Here is a 26495-nt window from a genome sequence, read left to right on the forward strand (position 1 = left end):
GAGGAATGTATGTCGCGACAACCCATGCTGGAACCACGCTTGCCTAAACAACACGGTCGGAACAATGACCGTGTTGTTACCACTAATGCCTTTACCACGAATGCCTAAACAATGATTTTGCGTTGTAAAGGCATTCCTGGTAAAGGCATTAGTGAATGGCATGCATGGTTCCTGCATTCGACCCCGCTGGCCCACCCACCCCCACCCTTAAACAGTACCCCGACCCCTCCACCCCCACCCCTTAAACCTAAAACCACCCCAACCCCCACCCCGCCCCTAAAACCACCCTGACCCCCAACCCCCCTAAAATTACTGCGACCCCAGCCCTAAAACCACCCCAACCCGCACCACCCCTAAAACCTAAACTACCCCAACCCAAAAACTAAAAATACCCTGGACCACCCACCCCGCCCCTAAAACTAAAAATACCCCCACCCCCGCCTCTAAACCACCTGACCCCCCCACCCCCTAAAACTAAAAATACCCCGACCCCCCCGCACCCTAAAACAGCCTCAGATGTGTGGGAGTTGGCTCTCTTGCGAGCTGCTCCTACTACAACGGAATCTGGTGGCAGCTGTGAGCTGATGAAAACAGGGTCTGTGGGAGGTGCTTTATATTTCTTTTCCACTCTTGGTGTTATTGCTCTACTCTTGACCGGCTCCTTGAAGATTTCCTTTGCGTGCATAAGCATTCCTGGGAGCATAGGCAGGCTTTGGTAGGAGCTATGGGTGGAGGAGAGGGTGTTGAATAAGAAGTCATCCTCGACTGGTTCTGAGTGTAGGGACACGTTGTGGAACTCTGCTGCCCTAGCCACCACTTGTGAGTATGCTGTGCTATCTTCCGGTGGTGAGGGCTTTGTAGGGTACGCCTCTGGACTGTTGTCCGACACTGGGGCGTCGTATAAGTCCCAAGCGTCTTGGTCCTGATCACCTTGGCTCATGGTGGTGTGAGCCGGGGAACGTGATGGAGTTTGTGCCGGTAAAACGTTAGTTACCGGTGGAGGAGAGGGTGGCGGAGTTACCTTTTGAGAGGGTGGCGGAGTTACCTTTTTCACCATTTTTGTTTGTGGTGCTTGATCTGATTGAAACTCCAGTCTCCTTTTTCTCCTAATAGGCGGAAGGGTGCTTATTTTCCCTGTTCCTTCCTGTATAAAAATACGTTTCCGAGTGTGGTCCACTTCGGTGGATTGCAACTCTTCCTCAAATCTATGCTTTCGCATCTGAGAGGACAGTGATTGCTCCTCTGAATAGGAACCGGTAGGTGGGTCAGTTGCGGGTTGTTTTTGCACCGAAACCCTGTCTGTACTCTTTTTCGGCTCCGAAGTGACCTTCTTCTTTTTCGGAGTCGAACCCTCTCGGCGTCGATCTTCCTCGGTGCCGCTGTCTCTGCGTCGAGCAGTTTCGGCTCCGATATCTCGGCGTCGATGTTTTTCAGCAGCACTTTCTCGGTCCCGAGAAGGCTGTGCGCCGGTGTCTCGACCGGAGTCGGACGATCTCGGCACCATTTCGGCCTTTTTCGGTGCCGATGGTCGGTCACCGAATTTATGGGTCGAGCCATGGCCTGGTGGCAGTGGCGTCCCCTGGGCCTTGTCACTTTTCTTGTGTGCTGGCTTCGACGTCTTACTCACAGTTTTTTGGTCGTCGAATTCTTCGGAGTCCGAATCATTGATCGAGAAGGTTTCTTCTTCCTCTTGTTCCTCGAACTCTCGGTGAGCTGTCGGCGTGGACGCCATCTGCAGTCTTCTGGCTCGACGGTCACGGAGTGTTTTTCGGGACCGGAACGCACGACAGGCCTCGCAAGTCTCTTCACTGTGCTCAGGCGACAGGCACAGGTTACAGACCAAATGTTGGTCTGTATACGGGTATTTGTTGTGGCATTTAGGACAGAAACGGAACGGGGTCCGTTCCATCAGCGTTGTTTTACACGCGGTCGGGAGGAGACAAAGAGGAGGAGTCCCTCGGTCCCGTGACTCGAAAGACTTCTTCGAAGAAAAACAACTTGTAACACTCCGACCCAACACCAGATGGCGGGCTATGCACAACATGTGTATCTACAGCGACAGATGCCATCGAACATACAATTACATCATAATATAGGCTGCTACAAAATGCGCAAATACATTTTGGTTAAATAAAAAAAAGTCCTTCTAAAATACAGATTTGAATAATATACAGTTTATACCTAGTACTAACATTTTTTTAATAAAAGTCCATTAAAAGCATACACTCCACAGCGCACCTTGGAACACCATTACAGTACCTCTCTAAAAGAAAATATCTTTGTCATCAGAAAGCTTCAAGTGACTCCTTTGATTAAAGTCAATGCAGATTTTCATGCCCCTTTTGCATTTGCAGATTCACCAGTTGCCCACATTTGCATTTCTTTAGGGAAGGAGACACCCTGGCAAGAAGGTCTCTTTTTTATCTGTCTGCCCCTCCCTCCCTCCCTCAGAGCACGGGAGACACCCTGCCTTTCAATCCAGGTGGGAAACTCATCTGCCCATAATTTCGCCCTGCCTCCGTTGTCTTTTAGGTGAAAGACTAAAATGCCGTCCGTTAAGCCTTTCATCACGGACAACGGACGCAGGGCGAAATTACGGGCAGTCCGTTAAATTTACAGACGGGTGGTCACCCTACCAATATGTCCTACTGGTAGCTCATGAGAATCGTCTACAAACAGCAGATCTTCAGTTAGGTGCTTTAGGGTGGCATTTCATTGAACTGAACACGTTACCAAAGGAAACCAGATGCCCACTGGGCCACTGCGCCAGTTTTAGCACTTTGGCAAACTTTAGTATCACAGAAGCAGACGCAGATGAGCATGCAGCCCACCCAATACACCCTTGAAAGGGCACAACGTTAGTGCCCGATGAATGTGAATTAGGTGTTCCATCTGGAGGGAATGCAGGTGGTAGTGCACCAGCTCCATGTTACCAAGGTACAGTGCAGGTGCCCAAGGGTTTCGCGGCAGGTCGGGGTGATAACACCCAGCTGCGTAGTTCTGATTGCACGTCATGCCACTTTAATCCATCACCAGACACTCCCAGCCCCTTTATTTCATTCTTGCTGGTTCTTTTTCATCCCTCTTTTCTTCCTTTGTCACTGCTTTTTCATCTCTACTTTCCTCCTTCTTTCTTCCTTTTGTGTTTTTCTCTCTATTGCTCTGGAACAAGGTCTCTTGAAAAATAAGTGCCAATCCCCAAATATACTGCCAGTGGACTCATTTGTCACCACCAGCTCGAATCAAGCGCTACTAAGACAGGTGGATGAGCATGTGAGAAGTGGGTATTCGCTCATTTGCATGCAGGTACGGCCCATGCATATGTGGAAATGCCGGTATCTATGCAATAGGGTCACATAACAGAGGCAGATAGTGGCACAAAAAGAATCTGTATGGAAGTGATAACTCTGCACCAGCTTATCAGTGTCACTCCCCATTCCGCTCTACTGGGTTGTGAACAGACATTGTAGAGACTCTCCCTTGAACAAGAGCGGTTGCATTCATAGAATGATGGTCCCTTGTCCCCACCAAATGCAGGCAAGGGTGCGCCCTTCAGAGCCACTGAAAGTCACCACATTGCCTGTACTGGAGGAGGCACAAACTGTACACTGGCCCCTGAGTTGGGCATGAGTGGGGGATGTGTCACGCACGATGTGGATGCTGAAGGCCCACCATTAAGTGTCTGAAGAGCCTCCTACACAAAAACACAAACATAGGTGAGCTGCTGCTTTGTGTTTCTGTTCTGCGCTGTTTGCAGCACAGCTGCGAGCGTATACACAGCAAACTTATTTGGGGTTAGAATAAAAACAGTTGGTTTGTGAGGGATAACTAAGAATGTATATTGAATTACTAGCATCTTGTAGCTTGAAGTAGGTAAACACATAACAGACCAGCTCATTCTCTGAAAGCATGAGACTTCTCTTTGGAAAACCCATGAGATGCTTGGATAAAGTTGGTAAATATACTGGCTTTGCATGTTTAACACTTTATTTAAACACTTGGGATTAATTTTTTTTATCAGTTTACACTCTAATTTTTAATTGATTCAAGTAACCTTAGTATTTCTTATAAGGCCCCTGAGAAATGTGCATGAATATACATTTCTTGAAACGTGCCTTTAAAGAAAATCTGGATCCCATCAATGGGGCTTCGGCCGCTATGAGGTAAGGGGATATCTAAGAAGGGTGTAGCTCTTGATCTCATCGGTCTATGTCGTGGTGATGGTGGTATTGTACCCTAGCGCTTTTGGTTTTCTGATCTGCATTCCAATAAACGTGTTATTCAGTGCCAAGACACCCAAAGGTTGAACACCACTATTCAAATACACCATACATTGTTCAGCACCACAGCTTTTTGGCTACTGCTATACATGTGATACTGCTTGCAGGATCTTTCCAACTCTTTGGTTATGCATCAAAGGACAAAGTCACTGTGTTAAACATACCTGACACCTGAAACTGAACCTCTTTGTCTTGATCACTGTAGAATCCCAGCTGCTCCCCATTGTAATCTATCATCTTTGTGAAAATAATGGGATAACTGCAGGCTTCGTAGGAGATCGGCGTGCACCATAACATAAAGGATATACAACTGAATCCAAGACAGGACGCACTTTCTTAAAACAAACCTTGAGAACACTAATGCGTTGCCGCCAGCATCTCCTTCTCTGCTTATTTGGTCACTGCATACTCTAGTGGTTTGTAAAGAGTTGCTCTTTCTCAAACAGTGTTCCTACAAACCATTGGATTAATGTATTTATAGCTTGTATAATGCAGATGTACAAACCCAGTGCTCCAATAGCTCACATGAACAGCGTGAAGAGAAAAATACAGGAAAAATATGAGTTTTTGAACTAATTTAAGAACAAATGCTTGAAATGTTCTGAAGTTGGTCTTGCATAAAGAAGGTAAAGTCAAGGGGTTTACTTGAGAGTGCAGGAACGTTCTCCCAAATTATCTTTATCTATAATAATGTTGCATCAACAAGAGGTATTATGTGTGATGTGAGGTCAGCATTTATTATAGGCTTGTCTGAAGCACATTGCTATAAGGACACATTGGAGATGCTTGGAATGCCCCTTTTTGTCAAATCTTCAACCATTTTTCCTACATGTCAGAAATACTTCCTGCAAAATAATGTTTTGTTTTTAACAGCCGCGGCCGGTCCTTTAGGGCGGAGGGGCCACGCCCACCCACCTTTTGCCCCTCATGAAGAGTGTCTGTCAGGCTGAGCAAAGGTCAGCCTGACAGACACTCTTCATGTTCAGATCAGGCAGCCAGGAGCGAGATAAGCACAATTTGCGCAGACTCCTGGCTGCCTGAGCTGAACTTTGTTGAGCTGAAGAGGTCACAGCTCCTATGGGCGTGACTTCCTCGGCTCAGCAAAGGTGCATCAAGGCCCTCCCCCTCGGTGACGAGGGGAAGTGTCACTGACTGACTACAACCTGGGCGCTTTAGGTTTAAGCCCTGAAGCGCCCAGAGCGAGTGTCAATCAGTGACACCTCGTCACAGAGTGGGTTGGGTCAAAAGTCTCACTGACCCTATGCCACTCTGTGACGAAGTTGGGACTGCTGCCTTCCCTCACTGGCTGACCTTAAGTCAGCCAGTGAGGGAAGGCAGCATCAGCCAGTGAGGGAAGGCAGCAGACCCAACCCTCCTGGGACCTCCAACTTGAAAGTAAGTGTGTGGGTGTGTGTGTGTGTGTGTTTTTTTTAAATGAATGTTTGGTGTGTGCGTGTATGTTTGAATGTTGATGAGTGTTGTGAATGGATGTACGTGAATGAATAAGTGTAAAGGTGAATGTGCTTTCCACACGCCACCCTCCCCCTAAAATTACTAGCCGCCACTGTTTGTTAATACTAGAAAGACTACTTTACATGAATGCCTTTTTGGTGGGGTTACCTAGGAAAAAGTATGCAATTAGAATGCATTTAGAATTTATTTTACTAGGATGATGGGTGAGACATGGACATTGGATGATGCAATATCAGTATTTTACAATGGTCACTGGCTGCCTTCTGAGAAAAGATTAGTCTTCGTCAGATATAACAACCATTTGTATGACATGTTCTTCCTTATGGAGCTAGGAACCTGAAACTGCTGGGCCATTCCATTAAGAGATTCGAAATCAATAGACAATTTGAGCTTAATGTATTATGTTGGATTATGCTGATTGCCTTGCACAAGAGAGCAAATGAGTGGTAAAGATATTTCGACTGTCCGGGTGACAACAGCCCTCCTAACTTTCTTCATCAAACTGGCTGAAGTAAAGTATCTTTAATTATATTTGCAGACCTAAAGAAAGATAAAGAACAGTCCAGGGCAAACACTCCACATGCAGTGGCTTAACATTCCACTTTACATTCCTCAGCAAACTATGCTCTTAATCATAATTAGAATGTGACCCACAGAAGCTGACAAAGATTGCTACAGTTGCAATTACACCAGGATTGGCTGTTTCAATCACAGCGTTGCAACCTTTAAAGTCCTGTACAAAATTCAGGTGGCAAAAGGAAATGAAATACTGTGGAGTACAAGGGCATCGTCCATCAAGCAGTTTCAATAATATCATTAATCACACTTGTCGTTTTTCAAAGTCATCACAGCCCCAGAGACAGCAAAGTACGCTTATAGCCAGCGTGCTGTTCCGATTATATTTACCTTTTATATACTTGAAAATTCCAAATCTTCGCAAGCTGCAGTAAAAAAAGCGTGTCTGCTTTCATATCTGCCACCTTCAAATTTCTTTTGTGATGGACGACTTTAAAAAGGCTTACGAGGGGAAATGAAAAGAGAACAGACGATCCCACCCTTTCATGCCTGCACAGAGAGGATTACAAGCATTGTGAAATGTGCCAAGTTTGCAGTAACACTAAACAATTATTCCTATACTATACCCGCATATCCGTCTTTAAAGGGAAAGAAGGGCTTACGTTAAAACGGTGTATTGCTGAGGTTTCAACAATAATAATTAAAATAATCCCTAAATTTCACGTCACGGACACCGTTCATCTCACTCTTAAGACTCCAACACCAATAGGTTGGGAACATCACCTCCCGCTGGGACTGGAAGCTGCGTCATCCAGATGCTATTATCCATGAAAATAGACAGAATCATTACTGTCTATAGGTTGCCCCATCCTGAATATCCCTAATGCGCGAACCTCTGTTCTCCAGAATCACCACCAGTTGTAACCAGACCTTGCTGTATGCTGAGAGGAGATTATGAGTGGTTGAAGCAGTGGAAGAAAGCCACAGTGCCCTAAGTAGCAGATATGTCATCAAGTGAGCTTTGTCCAACTCTTCCATCTTCCTCATGTCCCAGAAAAGGTCCTGTATCACAGAAACATCTAGTTGATAAGGTGACAAGCCTGACGTCAAGCAAAGTCCTGGATGGATGAAGTCAGAAACACATATTTAACTGTCAAAATGGGAAGCTATATCCTCTCCAGTTGCGTTTTTTCGGCATTTTCAAAACCCACTAACACTTACTACAGGGAAGCATCAGAAAATGGTATCTTTGCTAGATGGTGGATTTGTGTATTTGTTAGTGGGGTAAGCTGCTGGTGTGTGGACGTTTGTGGCGTGGGTCTTTCTATAAATTGAACAGTGGTTTCTGCTAAACAAGTAACAAGAGAACTATATGGCCCAGAAACCAGTAGCTGATAAGAAGTATTTTTGCACTCAGGTCACCAGGACTATCAGCACTGCACAGATAACATCCACAATGAAATGAATAAACTAAGCTGTCATGCTCAAGCTAAAGCAGAAGAGAAGATCTTGCCTTCTTTCGGAATGAAAATTCTAAGCAGATGAGCAGACGTATATTTCCTTTCAGTACCAGTTGTCAGGCTTGTGCTACAGGGCTCAGTACAAAACTGTTAGACCTGCCAGCCTAGGGTGGTCATCCACCAACTTTTTGCCTGCCTCCCTCCACTTTTCTGACACTGTTTCTGCTGGTTTTAGGATTCTGTGCACTTTGCCACTGATAATCAGTGCTAAAGTGCAAATGCTCTATCCCTTAAAACATGGAAACATTGCTTCATACCCAATTGGCATATTTGATCTACTTGTAAGTCCATAGTAAAGCAAACTACATGTTCCCAGGGACTGTAGAGTGAATGCTACTAGTGGGCCTGCAGCACTGGTTGAGCCACCCACATAAGTAGCCCCATAACCATGTCTCAGGCCTGCCATTGCAAGGCCTGTGTCTCCAGTTTCACTGCCACTTCAACTTGGCATTTAAAAGTACTTGCCAAGCCTTAACCTCGCCTTTTTCTACATATAAGTCACCCCAAGGTAGGCTCTAGGTAACCCATAGGGCAGGGTGGTGTGTAGCTAAAAGGCAGGACATATACCTGTATGTTTTTATGTCCTGGTAGTGGAAAACTCCTAAATGCATTTTCCACCACTGTGAGGCATGTTCCAAACCCACTAACACTTACTACAGGGAAGCACCAGGGATACCCTCATATACTGTTTGAGTGGTAGATTCTTATCAGAAAGGGATAAACAGGTCATGTTTGGTATGGCCAGAATGGTAATACAAATCCTGCTTATTTGGGAGGTTGGATTTTATATTACTATTTTAGAAATGCCACTTTTAGAAAGCGAGCATTTCTCTGAACTTAAAATCCATCTGTGCCTTACAGCCTGTCTCCAATCCACGTCTGGGTTGGGCTGGTTGACAGCTCCCTTGTGCATTTCACCCAGACACCCACAAACACAGGACACTCAGTCACACATGCACTCATCTGCATAATGAATGGGTCTTCCTGGGCTGGAAGGGTGGAGGGCCTGACACATTTCAAAGGCTAGTGGCCTGCCCACACACAATGGACTGCCAAACCCCCAACTGGGACCCTGGCAGACAGACCTGTACTGAAAGGGGACCTAGTGCACTTCAAAACCACTCTTTGAAGTCTCCCCCACTTCAAAGGGACTTTTGGGTATATAAACTGGGTCCCCGACCCCACCAACTCAGACACTTCCTGGGACAGACACTCTGAACCAGATCCTACAACCTGTGAAGAGGCGCTGCCTGGCTACCCAAAGGACTCTCCTGGGCTGTTTTGCTCTGACTGCTGCCTTGCTGTTGCCCTGCTGCCTTGCTGGACTCTGACTGCTGAGAAGTGCTCTCCAAGGGCTTGGATTGAGCTTGCCTCCTGTTCCTGAAGTCTCAGGGCCAAAAAGACTTCTACTCTTCAAGGAAACTCCTTGTGTGGCGAAAATCGATGCACAGCCTACCGGAAACTATGCACATTCTGCCCACCCGTGAAAGAATTGCTTCATCGCCGGAACGAAACAATGCAGCCCGGCTCCCCGAGTGGAGATTGATACAGTGCCTGCGTTGCGACCTGAACTTCAACTCACAGCCATACCGGATTGAAGCATTGCCGAGCCGGAACAACGCAGCCTGACTTCCTACGTGAGGAATTGACACAGCGTCTGCCGTGCGACAGAAACTCCGACGCATCACCATACCGGATAGACGCAGCACCTGTGACTTTGTCCCACACGCCCAGGATTTCCACACATCATCCCTGGGCATCAAAAGACCCTGCATCACAGTGAGGATCCAGGGCTGCGTGCCGGAAATCAATGCAATGTCCTTGCAGCTTGGGAAGAATCGACACATCGTCTGTGCCGCGTCTGAAAATCTGACGCACATCTTCCTTTTTCACACATCTCCTTCTCTGCGGTCTTCGTGCGTGTAATTTTGACGCATACCAGGTACTTTGCGCACACAAGAGACATTTGTTGATTTCTAAAGATTTAAGACTCTTCTTATCATTGCAAAAGTGATATTTTAACTTGTGCTTTTCAAATCTTGATCGTTTTGACCTTAAATTTCTCTGAGGAAAACCAAGTGACCCCATAATAAATCATTTGAAATTCGGCTTGTGGAATACTTCTTTAAAGGCACTCATCCTTGGTAGTCTATTCTTTAGATAAGGTAGTGTATTTCAAAAAGCCCCCCCTGCTATGGGATGCTCTGCCACACCTGTGCGCCACAGCTATGGAATTCTGGGCTTTCCAAAGATCATACCAAGTTATCTGAGTTTCTAAAATTCATCTAGCTCTAAAGTTGCTTTGCTTTTTTGGTTTCTCAATTCGCCTTACTCACTCTTAGACGATTACCAGTAAACTATGAATGGAACTTGCAAGGAACCTTATAACAGGAAGAAGCTGTGAAGGTTAATCATTGATGGAAAATAATTCTGCATGTCTTGAAACAAGACTTATGTGGCACAGAGTTAATGAGGGAACATCTCCAAGATATAGTGAGGTTTTGCTATCAGAGTGGAGAAGGCACATGGGAAAAAGATACTAACTGAGCCGTGCAAAAGGAAGACCTAAGAGGTGAAATGCTTAAGGACTACAGGGAGTCTGAAAACTTCCTGTTCTGTTCACATACTTTTTAAGACACTCTGAGGCACAGTTTCCAATCTAGCCAAATGATATAAGGAATCCTATGTAGTAAAAAAACACCTTGGGCGACATGCAAAGGCAATAACAGTGATGGAAAGAAAGAGGAGAAGTCTTCATTTCCAATCTTGTCTGAAAAGGTGCAACACGCAGAGTGGAAGTCTATTTGGCAGAAAGAAAGACTCAGCAGGCTTGCTAGTGAGAGTACTCAGACGAAGCAAAGCTCGCACGTTTGGGTGACTGCATGCACTGAGCCAATTGTGACTATGAAAATTAGTTCTTCTATTGGGGTTTTAAATACTATGAATGGTGGGTTCCTCAAAGGTGCCGCAGGAGAGCAACTAGAAGAAAGATCAACATTTTACTGTCTATAAAAAAATATGATACTCTCAATCCGAAAAAGGAAAGGTTAAAAGAGACTGAAAAGATTTTGAAATTAAAATATGTTTGAACACTGTTAGCCCTATTAAGAATGTTATCTAAAGTAAAGGATATCATATACTGACGATACAAAATAGTGTGCATGAGTTAATGGGACATTTCATCACTTTTAGGTATTACTACCGTATGTTATAGTACATCCTTACATTGAAAGGAAAAACAGAGAGGAGGAGATTTGACTTCATGCATTAACTTGCATGTGTTTTCTGGTTTGTCATTGTTTGCATGGGTTATCTGTCAAGGTTATGGCTTTTTGAGGACGGTAACTTACATTGCCCCATTTTCGCTCTGATTAGGTTTTTTTGGGTAGTTCGTTTGTTAAACTACCAACAATGTGTACCTGAAAATTGATACCCAGTTTGTGCTCTTTGTTTGCTCTGCTGACACGAGGATATTTTACTTGCCGATTTATGACTAAACCGGTTACTGCCTCGAAGCCTAAGCTTGTCATAAAATGAAGGCAAAGTGCTAGTCAATAATGGCCCTTGCGCGTTCATTTGCGTTACTTTCCCCTTACAATGAAATGTTGGATTTACGGCATTATTTTTAATTCACAAGGATCTAATATGTACTATTTTGCTGTGTATGTCTTTTTAAGTTTACTCGTTTCAACACAAACTTCATCTACTGTCGCCATTTCATAACACTTATTTGAGGGCACATTGTAACTCTGACAGTGAAACCTGTTAAACAAAGGGACCCTTTCAAAATCATTAAAAAGCACCTACATGCAATTGTGATAATATAAATCATTCTTTCTAAGCGCCTCAATGACTCTACCTTCTATATGTCATGATGTGAATTGTAAGCAGGACGAATCATGTACAGTATCAATTGTAATAAGCCAATCATTTATCAGCAAAAGCATGCTTTCTCAATAAGACTATACTTATCAAGCCTACCACACCTGTCAAATCTAGCTACCATACCTATCAAGTCTGCCTACCGGAACTACCATGCCCATCTACCAAAACAGGCCTGTCTACCTAACATACCCAACCTACCACAGCTACCTACCATACCTAAACCAACATACCTAACCTACCACAGCTATACCTATCACAGCTACCTACCTTACCTAACCTAAAACAGCTACCTACCATACCTAACCTACCACAGCTACCTACCATACCTAAACCACCATACCCAACCTACCTTCAACAAGTGTATATCTTACACCCGCCACATGGTCAGTTGTCTGGAAATGGAGTAAGTTATGCCTCTGGGATGTCTAGAAAGGGCTTAAGGTAATGCAGCTTGCTACTGAAAGCTCATGCAAGTAACTCGCAGGACCTCCAGAATCGTGCTAAAGTACTGGAGCCTGCATCAAGAAAGTAGACATTGCAGCTTTTGAAGGGTATGCAAATGTGAACACTGTCGATTCTTTAAACAGAGCAATAGCTGTTGGCTTTGGTATTGCCTGTTTGGCATCTGATGTTCTAGGAACTCCAAATCAAAAACCACAAAATATTTTCCACAGTTTTTTTTTTTTTTAGTACAGCGTTGGATATGTTCATATCATCTCATTGCAGCTTCATAATTAAACCTGTGCAGACTATAATGGCGGCCATTTACATTCACGCATCTGTGTAATGTATAAAGTAAAAAAAAAAAAAAAAAATCAGTTTCTCTTAAACAGAACCAAGAAAGGTAACTTACAACCATCAGGGAAGGGTGATGCTATAAGTCAGGCACCTTAGCAATTCCGCGAAAAGTTATTCTCTACAGGGAAAATAAAATGAAAACTCAAATAACTCTCACAGTGGAGGGGGAATGGAAATCGGTGTTCTCGGATCTGCAGTATGGCTATTTATACAGCAACAAGCAAACAAGGCCTCTCTGCTCTGTGCTGAAGAACGTTTTCGAGCAGTGCTGAATGCAGAAGAGAAAACACTTACGTCATCGCGTATTTTTCCACAATTTCTTTATTTTGCGTCTGAATCATATTAAACATTGTTCTCTGTTTTGGCTCAACATCAAAATAAACGTTTTAAAAAAGGAACAAAGCAGTAAAGTAGACATGTTGTGCTCAACTGTACTGAATTTAACTGCTTTAGAAATATCTCACAAAGGAAAAAATACTCACAGGCAGAATAATCTCGGCGACCTCTTTAAAGTTCTTTGTACCAATAAAGAAGGCCAATATGTTTTACTAACTCGTTCACATACGTTTACTTTAGTGCACTCCTCCCTGAGACATTTGCATTAATTGAAAACTGAGGGATGGAGAAGGACTTTTTCTAAAATAAGGAATAAATACGTATGCTCTTCTCTGAGTACCTTTCTACGCCTGCGATCGGTGATTTAAATGGGAAGGTACCTTTTCAGAGGAAAGTGCCTATACTCCTTCACAAAGGTGCAATACTTTTAATTGAAGAGAACGTGCACCTTTCATTCGGAAAAGGGTACTCTGGGATAGTGAGTACCTACACTTTTATGTTTCCATTCCAAGCACTCCCAGTGAAACAAGAAATAATCACTATTGTATATGCTAAAATACCATCTCACTCGCACCTCTTGTGGTAAGTGGCACGAAAACAATACAAGCGCTACATTCAACCAACGTGCAGCATCGTACTGGGCCCAACCTACCGGAGCATGTGAGCTGCATTGAAGACCACGTCGAACTCCGAGCTGTCCAGTTCCGCCGCCTTCTTTGCCATTTCAGCAGCTTCGATTAGACGGGATTCTTCCAGAAGGAACTGCCCTGCAAACAGGGATGAACCGTAAGGAGAGTGGGTGAAACAATGCACGTGCGCTACCATTTTAGGATGGATGTAGCCAAAGACATGTTCACAATTTAAAGAAATCAGACGTGTGGCAGAATGCCACATATGCATCTTTCTATAAGGCTTTCTTGTATGCAGCGAGCACAGAGGCACCTGCATGGCGTAGCATTTAAACTGTGGAGCAGCCGCAGTTCTTCGACGGAGCGAGCATAAAAGGTAATTCACAGGAACTCAGGCTACACAGAGGTTGCATATCCTTAGGGTTGCGCTATTTTCATTCATCCATTCCACGCACTCCTACTGTCGCTACTCGAATGGCACTTATTCTTCATCATACCGGGGGTTTCTCCCTTTATAACCTTGGACCTGCTCTATAGTTCTCCTGGGTTTCACTCACGTAGGCCAGTTTTCTACACTAGCACGTGCTCTCCTGTCTTCTCACCCTGCATGGATTCTCTTTCTTCCTTTAGTCTCCATCTATTCTCCCTGTAGAGTCGCTCATGCACTACACAGACCGCCTTCGCACTACACAGATCGCCTTCGTACTTCAGCACCTGTCCCACCTTCATGTAGGTACACTCTTACCCTTCTTTGGTCCCCTCCTTCCAACTCAGGCACCAATTATCACTTACTCCTGATCTAGGCCAGCTTGTGTCTTCCTTTCTAGCCACATATTGACTTTTTCTACCACGGTCTTTCTCCTACAGGGGTCCTCACGTCTTCTCTTCCTCTCACCTGGGCTTATCTCCACTTGCCCGGGTCCTCCCTCTTGAACTGGACACTCATTCTTTAACACTCATGGGTTTTTCTGTCCTGTTGCATGGTCCTCCTTTCCATATTACCACCCATGTTCCTCAAGATCTAGGTCTCTCTCACTTCGCCTGGATGCTTAGTCGCTTTTTACTTGTTCCTCCGCCCCTACCCCAGAAAGCACCTCCAACCCCATAACCCACCTCCAACCCTAGCTCCAGAACCCCCTAGCTCTGAACCAGCCCGGATACTCAGCATCCCATCTATTCCTTACACACAGATCGGTCCTGCCTACTCAGACCTGTCCCCTGGATTTTTCTCCCACTGCACAGATCCTACATCTCTGTACCCTACAAGCGTATCCCTGGAGTAGAGTTTCTATTATAATTACTCTTTTTTTTTTAAAGAGGTTAGGGGTTCTTGTAAAACAAATGAGTCAGTCACAATTAAAACGCTAAATAGAAAGTCTACCATATGCAACTACAAATATGAGGTTTCACTGGAGTGTGTATGGCGATGGGGAATTCATCAAGAAAAAGTGATGAGAAGTCTATATTCAGTTTTTTTTCAAGGCTTTAAGATCTGTACCAAAATAGAAGTGCTGTGTGTAGAGTAAAAAAATGTGTACTGTGTGCATGAGGGTATACACATACATTCTCAAGTAAGCTGGTGACACTGAAAGAAAAATATATATTGCAATTGCAGGCAAACGAAAGCTACACACACACACACACTTGCTTTACTTTCACTGGGCGCTATTCAGTGGTGTCCTGCGCAAACAGGGAGGTAGGATACTATCCCGCCAGCATCCACCTGAATACATAGAGAAGCTACTCTGAGCACCCTCAACATTCAGAAAGGAAAACAAATAATTCGTCACTAAGTCCTGTTTTTAGATTCATGGCTGGTAAATTTAGAGGGTGTAGCGTTCAAGACAGTAACACAGGGGAGGGGTGCCTGAATGGCACCACAGATCATGCAAGTTTGTGTAAGTTTTTCATTCATATCGCCTAATACATCCACAATATATAACCATGCTGCGAAAGCCCACACAGCCATGGTGCGGATTGGAGGCCTTAGAGCACTAGCACTCTTTGCACAGTCTCCCCATACTCTGTCTGAAGTAGCGATAAGGCAAGCTTGACTTGCAAAAGAAGAACGATCAGCCTCCAGCTCTATTCTAGCTTCTGCTTAGAAGGCCCCCAACCAGACAAAACAGGCTTACGGACCTCCCCCCCTCTGACAATGCAAAGATTATTGGGGAAGGCCTATCTGCCGGCAGGAGGGGTGAACCTTTGTACTAGAAGGCAAAGCACTGTGCAAACCGACAATGAGTGACAAGAGCTGTCCAGGGTCACAGATCACTTCAAATAAAACTGTCTGAAAATGGCATCTACGGGACCAATCTAGCCAGCAAAGCTGCATTCCTCCCCTGCACACCTTGACAATGACGCCTCTCCTTGCATCTCAGGCCACCAGAGCTACTGCCCTCTACCGTTACTACCTCATGCACCTGCTGCCACCAAAGCCTACGACCATAGCCCTCTCTTATGCCGCATTAATGAGGCCGAAATAAAACTGGATTCAGCCCTGGCCAGCAAACACACTGTCTGCTGCTAAAGCCAGCCATGGCTATCGCCAGGTGGTTTTTAAATAAATCCTCCTGCAAGCAGAAGGAAGCAGTTAAAATAAAATGCTGACTAAACTCCCCACGGTGCTGGCGATGACTGGCCTCGGCAACAAGCAACAACTGGCTGGACTGTTCTGACCTGACTCGGGGTATATGTTGGCTCCATCCCCTTGCAGCAGAGTAGAACAGTGACTCCCAGCCCAGAGCATGGGCCAAAATGTAAAAAGGCCCTCAGTGACTGGTTGGGCGATGTCAGCGTGGGCCTTGCATGAGAGATAACAGGCGTGTGGAGCTAGGTACAGGTCTGCCTCTTTCCATTAACTCCCAGTACAGGGAATCTGTTTCTACAGCAAGTCTGAGTTCTAAGTATGTGCTGCATGTGACTATAGAAGTCATTGCTTCTTTAAAACTTCCATTGATATAGACTGAGGCAGTGGGATCAGAAGCGGTTCCTGAGACACCATTGTCAGGGTCTGGAGATTTCTTTCAGTCATTTCCATGAGTGGCACTCTTACATCTGTGAGAGAGACATAACTGCATTGGGCTACAAAATCACTATCCTGTACTAAAAGGCATCGACTTGGGCTGAGACGCACCTTCTCGGAGTTCTGATATGGTTCTGAGCATTCCCGAGAACACGACTAGGGCCGGATGCTAATGCCAGATGCTCAGATGTAAATGTGAGGTACTTACGTAACTTCTAGAACTGTGATATGGCTATCAGGGACTGTTTTAATGATGCTGTTACATCACTACCAAGGGCTGTGAAACCACATCAAGGGACTGGCATCAATACCAAAAACTAGGACAACTGTGCAATGTATAGTTATATCTGTGAGCCAAAGACTGCAACATCACTGGCCAAAACCTATAAGCGCTTGTGCGTCTCCTGACATAACTGCTCCCTCACCTGCCTCCGCAGGCCACAGCATCCCTCTCCGAGCCCAGACGGTCACCTCAGTTGCATACTCCTCAACATCTGCTCCCTCGTCACAAACACAGTAGAACTGTGGGACCGACTCGATCGCCCCTTATGTCGCCTTCCTCACAGAGACCTGGATTAACCCCACCTCAGCCAAGGACATCGCCACCGTCATTCCTGACAGCTATAAAATTGTCCACAAGGGCAGAGTCAATCGACCAGGAGGAAGCGTCGCCATAGTGTTCAGGAACACTCTCCGCCTAACGATCACCATCGAGACGCAGAGCCAGCCAACCACCTCCGAACACCTGCACTTCTAAGTTCAGACCGACCCAAACAACTCCCTCTGCGGCACTCTCATCTACAGGCCCCCCGAGTCCCAGCCTCAGTTCAGTGAAGCCATCGCCAACCTCGTGCCCCCCACACACTTGTCTCCTCTGATTACATCATCCTCGGCAACCTCAACTTTCACCTCGAAAACCACGTCGACCCAAACACAACATCCCTCCTGGACAACCTTGCCATCCTCGGTCTCAAGCATCTATTCAACCTACCCACTCACTCAGCAGGTCACACCCTCGACCCCGTCATCTTGGCAGGAAATAACAACATCCTCTCTCACACCTCCGAACTGACCACAGATGCGTCAATTTTGCTTTCACATAGACCACCATATGCTACCACGCCCCACTCTCCCCCTGTCAGAAACTGGAGCAAGGTCACTGAAGCCCAGCTCGCCAACGCATTCAGCCACTTCCCACCACCAGACGCCATGGACGGTAACGACCCGGCATGCAACCTTCACCGCTGGATGAAAGAATGCGCAAACACCGTAGCGTCCGCGAGAAAACCCACCAGAAACCACCACCTACCTGGTTCACGACAGAACTCCAAGTGTCAAAACGCACAAGCATTACGTCATAACTTTTATAATCATACATCAACATCTCTCATTCGATTACATAATTCCTGTCTAGAATCCACGTATGACCTCGAGAGTCCTAGTGCGCATGACATCAAAGACACTACATCTCCCCCCTTGTTAAATAAAAAGTACAAACAACATTAGCATCATATTTCCTCAATGAGCTGTTGAGGCGCCTACACTGATCTCTCAGATCGGGTGGTATGAGTTAGTTGAGGTGCACTGTCATAGGACATCGAGAACATAGGCTCAGGTGGGTGATATGGACATTCAGGTGTGGGTTGCTTTGCTTGCGATGTCAGGAGCTGGGAAACACTGAGGTAGTCATTAAAGTGTGACGAGTCTCATGTGATTGATTTTTTGGAACAATGGAGTGTCACCATGTGTGTTTTGCAAGTCACGACTTTCAACAAACACAGCGTTTGTTTTTCACTTATGTTTCTGTTTCACCAGTAGCAAGTCCCCTTTCTTGAAGACTGTTTCCCGGGCACGTCAGTGCTGATCGGCATACGTTTTCATTTAGCACTTTTGAGAAGTGTCCATCACACAAACCTTATTGGCATTCACCAATCAGCTTCATGTCCATTGCGGTAGTTTGGTTCCAATGGTTCTTTCAACCTAGCCATATGGCACGGTCTCTCACCAGTTGTGGAGTCGATCAATAGTACCGAAGTGCTGGGCACAGAGTTTTACTTAGATTGATTCGTTCCATCGATGCTCACTGAATTACTCTCTTGAGGATGCCTATAAATTGTTCAACAACACCGTTAGCTTGGGTTCAGAGAGGTTCACTCTTTTGATGGTTAACATTGAATTGATCAAGAAACTCCTTGAATTCTTTGCTATTAAAAGGCGAGCCATTGTCAGATTTGAGAATAGCAGGCATGCCCCATGCTGCAAAGATGTCACCAAGCCACACAATGGCTTCATCATGGATTGTCAATGATAAATCTTGCAAGGAAACCACGAGGATTCATGAATGACTACCACAAGATGATGTCCATTTTCTAAGGGCCCAAAGAAATCAACTCTCCCCAGGCATGCGCAGGGAGGACATACATCGTCACTGGATGCTGCATCACCTTGGGAGCATAAACAGTTGCAAAGATGCCATATTTTTAGCTCTTTCTCAACTCATTCGTCTAAGTAAGGGAACCACACTTGGTCTCTTTTGGTGGCTACAATGCCACAGTGTTCTTCATGGGCTAGCTCAATGAATTGCTGACTCAGGCTCTCAGGTATGACACTTCCCAAGCCTCTCAATATGACACCCTCTTGAGTGACCAATAACTCATTCTTTACCTTTTTGAGCTTTTGGAATTCAACATCAGCAAAAGGTTGAACACTTGTCTTCAAAGATTGCGTTCCAATGAGGTCTTTGAGAGCAAGCATTTCTTTATCTAGCTTGGTAGCAACAATAGGCTGTTCAATGGACAGAGCTGCTGCCGTGCTGGACCTCACAATGAAAATGAGATACTCTTCAGCCGCTCTGGATGTTGAACTGTGGCGATGTAGGGGATCTCATAAAAAGTAGTATGCAGGGTTTTTGTCCTTCCCGGCTTGTGTACAATCACGTAGTCGTACTCTTACAGTTGCAACCCCCATCTCTCAATGTGTAGGGGCATCTTAGCTTTTGGGTTTCCAGAACTAGTGAGCAAAGTCTGGTGGTCGGTGAGGATAGTGAAATGTTTTCCATATAGAAACACATGAAAATGTTTGCAGGCCCATAACTATAGCCAGACTCTACATCTCCGGCAGAGAGTAGGGACGATCTGTTTCAGACAGGCTACTACTGGCATGGCAAAAATGTGCCTCTGGTCATTCGGAAGGCCATAGTGCTGAGCAAAGACTGACCCTCAACCCCACAGGGCTCACATCTACTATGATCTCAGTATGTAAAGTGGGGTCAAAATATGGCCATTTGAATTGTATTCTCAATAGCATGTTTTATTTTACTGAAACTACAGTCACATTCAGGAGACCAATGAAATGGGACTTTCTGTTTTGTCAAGTCTCTCAGTGGGGCACTCACTGTAGCAAAGTCACATATGTACCTTGAGCAGTAACTGGCCATGCCTAAGAAGGATCACAGCATGGGGGGGGGGGGGGGGGGGGGAAGCAAGTAGATGACAGTGCTTGCACCTTATACGGGTCAGGACTCATTCCCCAATCAGAGAAGATGTGCCCAAAGAATTGAAGTTTGGTTTTGTGAAATTCCTACTTTCCTGCATTCAGAGTGAGACTCGGATCAACAAGTAATTGACATACTCACGCAAGAGTCTTGTCATGCCCCTTTTTTGTTTCTTCCAAATGCCAGTATGTCATCACTATAATTTAAAGCATTTGTAACAGGTTGAATAATTCAGCGAGAAACATCTGTAAATATTTCCGCAGCCGAAGATACCCCAAAACTCAGGGCCTGATTTAGAGTTTAGCAGATGCGTTACTTCGTCACAAATGTGACTGATATCCCGTTCGCCATTTTATGATTTCCACAAAATATTATGGAATCATAATACGGCGGACGGGATAACAGTCACGTTTGTGATGGAGTAACCCGACTTTCCAAACTCTAAATAAGGCCCTTAGTCTTTTGTATCTGAACAAACCAACATCAGTCAAAAAAGTAGTAATGTACCTACAGTTCTCTTCCCGCTTGAGTTGATAAAATCCTTTGTTCAGGTCAAGACAGTACAAGACTTTAGCTGCATTCAACAGCATGATCATGTCTTCTATATGGGAACAGGATGTCTTTTTCTCTTGATTACTTTGTTGGCCTTGTGCATATCAACACAAATGTGCACTGCACCTCCACTGTTATTTTTTGGTACCACGACTATAGGCGAAACCCACAGCGTAGGACCAGTGGAGCGTTCAATGATGATATGTTTCAACAGTGTTTCTAGTTCTTTCTTAACAGCGGCTTGTTAGTGAAAAGCGACTCTGCAACGTTTTTTGGGCAACAGGTTGAACTCTCTCATTGATATAAGTTGCACTTTTGTCTGCTTGAGTTTTCCTAGGCTATGAAACAACAACAGGAACTGACTTACAATTTCAGCCTGAGCATGGATTTTGTAGCTGGGAAATATCAGTCCCATGTCAGAAGTGGTGCCAAAGCTAAGCAAGCATGCACAAAATGATGTATCTTGAAGGATATGGATTGGTGCTTGCACAGATAGTTTTGTGTGGCAAAGTTGCTGTAAATGACCCTTGACACTGTAGTAGTTGTGATACAGCCCATGTGTATACTTTTGTGTTTTGGCATAGTCAGGCGTGGCACAGGAGACAAGCTGTTGAACTTTTCTACTGGCATGATGTTAATCGACGCACCACTGTCTTTAATGAAGGTTATGGGGCAGCTGTTCACTTTTAGTCGTATTTTAGGAAAATGTCCAAATTAATTTTGTAATGTGGTTTTATGACTTTCTTTTGATTTATAATCTTTTCAAATAGCTAACCCTACATGAGCATGTCGACCCTTAGTTGATATCATTAGCACACATCTGTCTTCTTCACTAGTGCTTGATAATGACGTTGAAAAGCCTTTATACGACGAACTTGACGATGATCGACTGAGCTTGATTTCTACTTGTCATAAATGATGTTGCTTTTTGGCCTGGTGGGTGTGCAGAGAATGCCTTTGGAACCTTCTGTCAACTATTTTCTCTACTTGCTGTGACACATTCAGTTTCTTTCACTTTACAGACCGCTATGAAGTGGTTTTCTTTCTCGCAGCCTTTGCACATCTGTCCTATGACTGGACACTTACCGTCATGGGGAAATGCAATCCTGCAACAGAAGCATATATTTTGTCTTCGGAGATGTCAACTTGCATGTATCTATTTTGTGATTCACTTGCTTTTCATGATCAAAGCCAATTCATTACTTATTGTTCCTGCTTCCATCTCAGCAGCTTGTCCATCTGCTTTTTCCTCTGCCTTGCAGCCATTAGCATTATCTCCAAAACTAAGTGGCTCTCTCAACATGCGTCTTCTGAAGGAATCTGAAAGGCAGAAAATGGCTCGGATGTGCACGGCTTCTTTATCACTTAAGTCACAGAACTTACAGTGTTTAATTAGTGTATCAAGTCTCCAAACAAATTCAACCATCATTTCACCAGCTTGCTGTTGTGCTTGGTTGAAGATGTACATTTAGTAGTTGACATTCAGCATCAGATTGAACTGAAATCCAACACTGGTATGATGCTGCATCAGCTTGTGAGACTTGCTTCAGCACTTCTTTCACTCCATTACCAGCAGGGTATTTCAAATATTGAATGATTTTCGTAGTCTTCTTCTCCTAGCGCATCTATGAAGTCATCGAATATGTTGATCCATGAAGTCCACCTGCCACCAATGTTCTGCTTCTTCGTAGTATCAAACAAAGGTCTAGGAATGTAGCCGCAACGTACCTTGCACTTTCTTTGATCGCAATTGAGAGCAACGTGCTGTTCAGGCAATGTTCACCTTGTACAGCAGGATTGACTGACAACCTCTCCATGCAACTCTCGTTGCTTGGGTCCTGGTAGTCACACCCGATTTCGAAGTCGTATAGCACTTTACTAGCCAGTGTCGGTAAGTGAGTTTCTGTTTCGTACCTAGTTCTCACTGCCTTTAGTGTGTGCTTCATATTGATGATGGGTCTGTGTTGTGGCGCTGCACAGTATTTCTTCTTTAAGCTTTGCCAATGGATTTTGGCGGGGTTTTCAAATGTGCTCCTCTGCAGGACCTTCTACTTCTTCGATGGTCATGTGTGGGTTGGAGTAGGGCGTCAACTCCACATATGCCACTCCCAGACCACTTTGCATCTATTTTGGGGTGTAGGGGGCATGCACAAGCAGTTTACTGTACTTTTGCAAATTCTCCGGGAGAGCAGCTTTCTTTCTTTGAAGCACATAGTCCCTACTCGTCGCCAGCCAGCCTAGGACCATGTAAATGAACACACAACACATGTAACAGACACCTTTATTCTTCAACATACTTCAACATATTATCACTATAACATCATAACTTTTATAACCACACCTTAACACCTCCCATACAATTACATAATTCCTGTCTGGAGTCCACTCAGGACCTTGAAGGCCCTAGCACACATGATATCAAAGAGGATGTAAATACTGAACGTGATGAGCATGATGTAAATACTGAGCGTATTTACATAAAATGAAAATGTGTTTCAAGGTGAAATGTCTATTTTTAGAAATTAGCAAACTGATGTTCTGAACATTTCTAAAGTATATTTAAAGTAAATATTTGGAAAATTCATTCAGTTACTTCATTCCACGTTTATTTCATAACCTGAATGAAGGCATTTTGTCTTCTATAAAGTTTTTATGTTATCACAACTGCCACCTATTCACAGAGCATGTAAGATAGGCGTAATGAATCCAATCTGATTCTGTGTAACTTAGCGGTAAAACTGGCCCTTTAAGTCCGGTGCAGCTCTACTGTCTACGAGACATGATTCTTAGATTTGAATTACCTTTGAATTGCCCAGACTGCCTCTGCTGTGCAGAGTCTCAGACATAACATAGGACTGAAAATCAATATGCATGCACACTTTGTGCCACGTTTTTGTTTACAGACGGACAATTTGCAGCCTGCACTGAAATGCCTAATTAAATAGCACTGAAGTTGAAGGTGGCAAAATGCCCTGGGCAGGGTGGGAAGCATCCCCCCCATTAAAAAAGAAAAGAAAAACAGTAATCACCACAGGGCAAACACCGACATTGAGAGGGTGTCGATGTTTGGCCTGTGGTGAATTGTCCGCAAATCCAGAGAATCTACGGTGAAAGGACTAGACTGAAATAAGTGAGTTAAGAAACATTTTATATACATTCTGAAAAGCGATAAACCATGTTACCTTGTATTACAAGATTTACTTCCTGCTTGTAATACAGATCTATGTAGCTTTTTTTTTTTTTTTAGCTAATATTACATCCATTGTATTCCCACTATTTTATCAAAGGTTGCTGGAGAGGCAACATCCTGGGGAAGTTATGGTCTGTCTGATATACAACAAAATTATTAAAATGCTTTTGACAAGGTTGTTTTTCCAAAAATGCCCGACCTCCTAAAGGAAGTCCGGTTGAGGCTGGGTTGGTCACTGTCACTTCGATTCAAGGTAGGTATTTACAACCAAAAACTTTCAAAGTTCATCAGCTCTTCTAAGCTGTGGTGCACTACTACCACAGTGCCTGCTTGCAACAAACAGTACTGATACAATACAGACACAAAATGCATGCTTCACTCAAACACAGGCAATGTGCCAGACAGACATGCAAACATAACTCACAAAGAACAGCTGTAGCACAGTAGGACATGCTGCATGTACAATGAAGAGTTAAAACATAGGCAGCAGGAATGCAAGTGCCACTCATGCAGATACTCACATGCAGAACTGTCTAGCTGCTGTGCAGTACTAACACAAAGGGATGGCAGAATGGCAAAATCAACAAGACAAGTTACAAACCAATGTAGTGTTAAAGGAGAGGAATTAATATAATAAGTTCAAAAGCAGTTCTGGCACGTTTGTAACATTTGCACTGGCTATTGAATATCACATGCTCCAATGTTTTTGCTGAATTCATTGGTCCAGTTTGGGCTAAGGTTTGTAATCTTTGTAATAAATGTAATGTTTTGTCAATAAACTACTCTGATTAGCACTGTTCGGAGCTAACCAAGTAAGAGATTAAGAAATCAGTTGCAGGTGTGCTCGATTGTGGTGCTATAACATTTGAGAGTGTCACAACTCAGTTTGACTCCTGTGACTGTTAGGTTATCCAGTTCAGTACATGAAGGAAAGCATTGCTAGGTATTAATACAGTGTCCTGTGTATGCAGGGGGTAGCTGCATTATACTAAAATGATTAGTAACAACTTAAGCAGATCAACCACAGTCAGCTAGAGCATCAAGAGGATTGTGACAGAAGACAGTTGGCTGGAAGGGAAATATGGACTCAACCCAACAAGGTTGGCACTACAACCAAACAGGCAGGGATAGTGGTATACAGCAAAGTGCTTTAAAATAATTAGAAGTTATCAACCTGCACTGTATTATTAAATAACCCAGTAGATGGCACCATGCATGCTCCATCCCAGAAGTTATGGCCACCCAAGTACACTGATGTCATTTTCTTTCTTGACACAGTCCGCAGCCTGAGACGTGGAGCTAAAAGAAACAATTGTTTGTGCCATTGTGCAGATCTCTGATTTGGGACTTTTGTAGTTGGAAAAGAGTCCATTCAAAAGAATGGGAAGGTAGTGAGGTATCTGCAGTTAAAGTATCCAGCAACAACTACTTAACTAGTAAAGGAAAGTAACTTCTCCTTCTGATGGATACATTAAACTGCAGATGCCTCATTTTTAGGACTGATACCACAGATGGATGTGTGTGATGGTATGGTTAATGAGCCACCCTCGGTAAGAGGCAGGACTGATGCTGAAACATCAGGATCATGGCCCGAATGGCCTGGAGTCTCTGGTCTGGAGGGAAGGCCCAGTAACGCAATATATCTAGAACGGCTCTGATGAAAGGGAGCCTTTGCGAAGGTGTCCGATGTGACTGACACCTTGATAAGGATCCTTTATGATGGCAGGACATTCTCCTTCGTCTGCAGGTGGTCCACAACCCACTGTGGTGAACTCCCTCTTCCCCTCACCCCCATTTTAACACCTCTACTGTTGAGGTGGGGGAAGGCGGGTACACCCAAATCTCCAAAAGTATGGTGCGACCACCGCATCCCCTTTATGAACACCTGATGGGCACTGTTGAGGCTGAAGGGATCACAGCAAACTGAAAGCTCACTGCCAACCTTGACCTGCAAATAGAGTCTGTGGGCCTGCACAGCAGAGACCGTGAAATAGGCTTCCTGAAGGTCAACTGCTACCATTAAATCGCCTCAATAGAGACAAATAGAAGCCAGGCCAGTGGTACCATCTTGAATCTGCCCTTTTGCAGGCAGAAATTAAGAAGTTGAAAATTTAAAATAGGACTAAGATATCTGCCATTTTTGGAACAAAGAAATAACAGGAGTAATATCCAGTTCAGGTCAAGATGGTTTCTATTTGGGGCACAAAGGGGATCAGCAATGTCATCCGCCATCATCAGCATCAATGTCAGCACCACTGGAGCAGGAACAGGCATCGGTCATGGTGCCAGACATTAAGTCAGCTCCTGAGTCAGAGTGGGATCCAAAGCAGAGTCAGGAGGCACGGACAGTGCCAAGGCTGGACCCACCAGTGGTAACCTGACTGGAGGCCTCCATAAATCCTTGGGGGAGTCAGCAATGTCCCAAAGATTAACACAGTAGGCCCACTGAAGGCCTCACTCTTGTGGCATTATAGACAGCCCAAGAAACTTTGGGTGCTTTGCGATCAGCTGTGCAACCAGCTCCTCAGTGGTAGGGGATGAGACTGAGGGGCAAATTGAAATCCTTATGACTTTTCCGAAGGAAAGTGGCCAGGCTAGGGCGAAAATGTGTCTTTTTTTATTTTTATTTACCCGAAGACTTGAACCGCAATGAAGACATTTCAGAGGAGTGGCACAGAAAGCAAGCATAGAACCGTGACCTCGACTTTGAGTAGAAACAGGACTTGGGTGCCTTCATACAGAGATGAGTGACATACGGTATGGATTTCCAGTCCTGAATAACCTTTGGGTGTATAACG

The 26495-nt window shown here is 44.5% G+C and overlaps 1 protein-coding gene across 1 annotated transcript in view; it reads right to left on the minus strand.

Moving 5' to 3' along the window:
• TMTC2 (transmembrane O-mannosyltransferase targeting cadherins 2) overlaps window positions 1-26495 on the minus strand; it is a 585628-nt gene that overhangs the window by 126252 nt on the left and 432881 nt on the right. Inside the window, exon 10 of the mRNA XM_069228756.1 lies at window positions 13461-13575. Coding sequence (XP_069084857.1) covers window positions 13461-13575 — 115 coding nt within the window. The remainder of the gene's footprint in view (window positions 1-13460; window positions 13576-26495) is intronic.

Source organism: Pleurodeles waltl, chromosome 4_1 (assembly GCF_031143425.1).
Source record: "Pleurodeles waltl isolate 20211129_DDA chromosome 4_1, aPleWal1.hap1.20221129, whole genome shotgun sequence".
In the NCBI taxonomy this organism is placed as follows: Eukaryota; Metazoa; Chordata; class Amphibia; order Caudata; family Salamandridae; genus Pleurodeles; species Pleurodeles waltl.